The 2,500-nt window shown below is 40.3% G+C and overlaps 1 protein-coding gene across 5 annotated transcripts in view; it reads right to left on the bottom strand.

Moving 5' to 3' along the window:
• Positions 1-2,500, bottom strand: part of LOC127653543 (rho GTPase-activating protein 40-like) — a 36,285-nt gene that overhangs the window by 17,216 nt on the left and 16,569 nt on the right. For all 5 annotated transcript variants that reach the window (XM_052140242.1, XM_052140239.1, XM_052140244.1 and 2 more), the window contains one exon: positions 2,216-2,436. In XM_052140242.1, the coding sequence (XP_051996202.1) occupies positions 2,216-2,436 (221 nt within the window). The remainder of the gene's footprint in view (positions 1-2,215; positions 2,437-2,500) is intronic.

Raw genomic sequence — 2,500 nt, 5'->3', positions numbered from 1 at the left:
TATTTGTTAATGGGATAAGGAAAACAAAATTGATTTAAAAGGGGAAAAAATATATTTTTCTTACCCCATTGGCAATATTTTGTCCAGTAATGTATTCTTATTTTAAGGATATTTAGAATTTTCTTTTGGGAAAATAAGTAAAAAAAAAAAATATATATATATATATATATCACTCACCTAAAGGATTATTAGGAACACATACTAATACTGTGTTTGACCCCCTTTCGCCTTCAGAACTGCCTTAATTCTACGTGGCATTGATTCAACAAGGTGCTGAAAGCATTCTTTAGAAATGTTGGCCCATATTGATAGGATAGCATCTTGCAGTTGATGGAGATTTGTGGGATGCACATCCAGGGCACGAAGCTCCCGTTCCACCACATCCCAAAGATGCTCTATTGGGTTGAGATCTGGTGACTGTGGTGGCCATTTTAGTACAGTGAACTCATTGTCATGTTCAAGAAACCAATTTGAAATGATTCGAGCTTTGTGACATGGTGCATTATCCTGCTGGAAGTAGCCATCAGAGGATGGGTACATGGTGGCCATAAAGGGATGGACATGGTCAGAAACAATGCTCAGGTAGGCCGTGGCATTTAAACGATGCCCAATTGGCACTAAGGGGCCTAAAGTGTGCCAAGAAAACATCCCCCACACCATTACACCACCACCACCAGCCTGCACAGTGGTAACAAGGCATGATGGATCCATGTTCTCATTCTGTTTATGCCAAATTCTGACTCTACCATCTGAATGTCTCAACAGAAATCGAGACTCATCAAACCAGGCAACATTTTTCCAGTCTTCAACTGTCCAATTTTGGTGAGCTCTTGCAAATTGTAGCCTCTTTTTCCTATTTGTAGTGGAGATGAGTGGTACCCGGTGGGGTCTTCTGCTGTTGTAGCCCATCCGCCTCAAGGTTGTGCGTGTTGTGGCTTCACAAATGCTTTGCTGCATACCTCGGTTGTAACGAGTGGTTATTTCAGGCAAAGTTGCTCTTCTATCAGCTTGAATCAGTCGGCCCATTCTCCTCTGACCTCTAGCATCAACAAGGCATTTTCAGCCCACAGGACTGCCGCGATACTGGATGTTTTTCCCTTTTCACACCATTCTTTGTAAACCCTAGAAATGGTTGTGCGTGAAAATCCCAGTAACTGAGCAGATTGTGAAATACTCAGACCGGCCCGTCTGGCACCAACAACCATGCCACGCTCAAAATTGCTTAAATCACCTTTCTTTCCCATTCTGACATTCAGTTTGGAGTTCAGGAGATTGTCTTGACCAGGACCACACCCCTAAATGCATTGAAGCAACTGCCATGTGATTGGTTGATTAGATAATTGCATTAATGAGAAAGTGAACAGGTGTTCCTAATAATCCTTTAGGTGAGTGTATATACACACACATATATACACATATATATATACACACACACACACATATATACTCTGCAGTAGAATAGAGTTTAAGTTTGAAGTATAGTTTTTAGTCTTTGCACTGCAAAATAATAATAATAATAAATATTATAAAAATTAATCCAAATAATTTTCTTAATTAGTATTTAGTTTTTTGTTTTAAGCATAAACCTCACTAAATTGAGTTTGTGTTCTCTAGATCTCTGAAAACAAGACAAAATATTGAATGCAACTTCAGCTTGTCAAGTAAATGTATATTTGTGACGAGGAGGAGGGTGGGGCCATGAGTCCACACGGCCGGCCCCTTGATTGGGCTAATCAGCCGAGGAGAGGGATGGTGCGGCAGTTCAGGAGCGAGAGAGCCACACGCAGCTGCTGTGTGTGTTTATGTTTGTGTCTTTTAGTTTAAGTTTAAATTAAAATATCACTTTGAGTGTTCAGCCGGTTCCCGCCTCCTCCTTTCCCATTTTAACCTTGTTACGATCCTGTTTTATGTTTGTTTAGATGGAAAAACAAGACAAAAATACGAAATAAGAAAATAATTTTTTGGCAGTGATTATAAAGGTGACTTCTCTTTACTCTTATTAAGTTTCTTAATAAGTATAAATAAAAAATAGATAGCACACCTCAGGCTAAAATGTTTGAGTCTGTACGTTGAGCGCTTCAGGCTGAATTTATTGCAGAAGTTTAATAGCGTTAGAGGTTTAGAACAAACACAATGTGAGGAATTATTAATACAGTGCTAAATTTATTATTTACAGTAAATCCTGCTGAATTCAGTGCAACTGGTGAGATGTTACCTGAGTGATGGAGCAGCTAAAGATGTCTTTGACGTGTCGTGGTGGGGTTTTGTTTCTCTTGCGCAGTGAACACGTGTACGAGTCGATGCGTCTCTGAACCGCCGCTGCTTGTGTCTTAGTGAGCGTCGACAACAACACTGCTTTATCAACTTCCTCTCCTTCACTGGTTGCCAACGGCGACAATCCAGCGTCCTGCAGCCAGAGCTCGTCCTGCTCGTCGTCTGACAAACACACGAAACATCAGTGAGTCATTATACTAGAGAAAAATACAAACTCTTTAATCTC

This window comes from Xyrauchen texanus, chromosome 13 (assembly GCF_025860055.1).
Source record: "Xyrauchen texanus isolate HMW12.3.18 chromosome 13, RBS_HiC_50CHRs, whole genome shotgun sequence".
Taxonomy (NCBI): domain Eukaryota; kingdom Metazoa; phylum Chordata; class Actinopteri; order Cypriniformes; family Catostomidae; genus Xyrauchen; species Xyrauchen texanus.
This window is presented reverse-complemented; position numbering and strand designations above follow the sequence as displayed.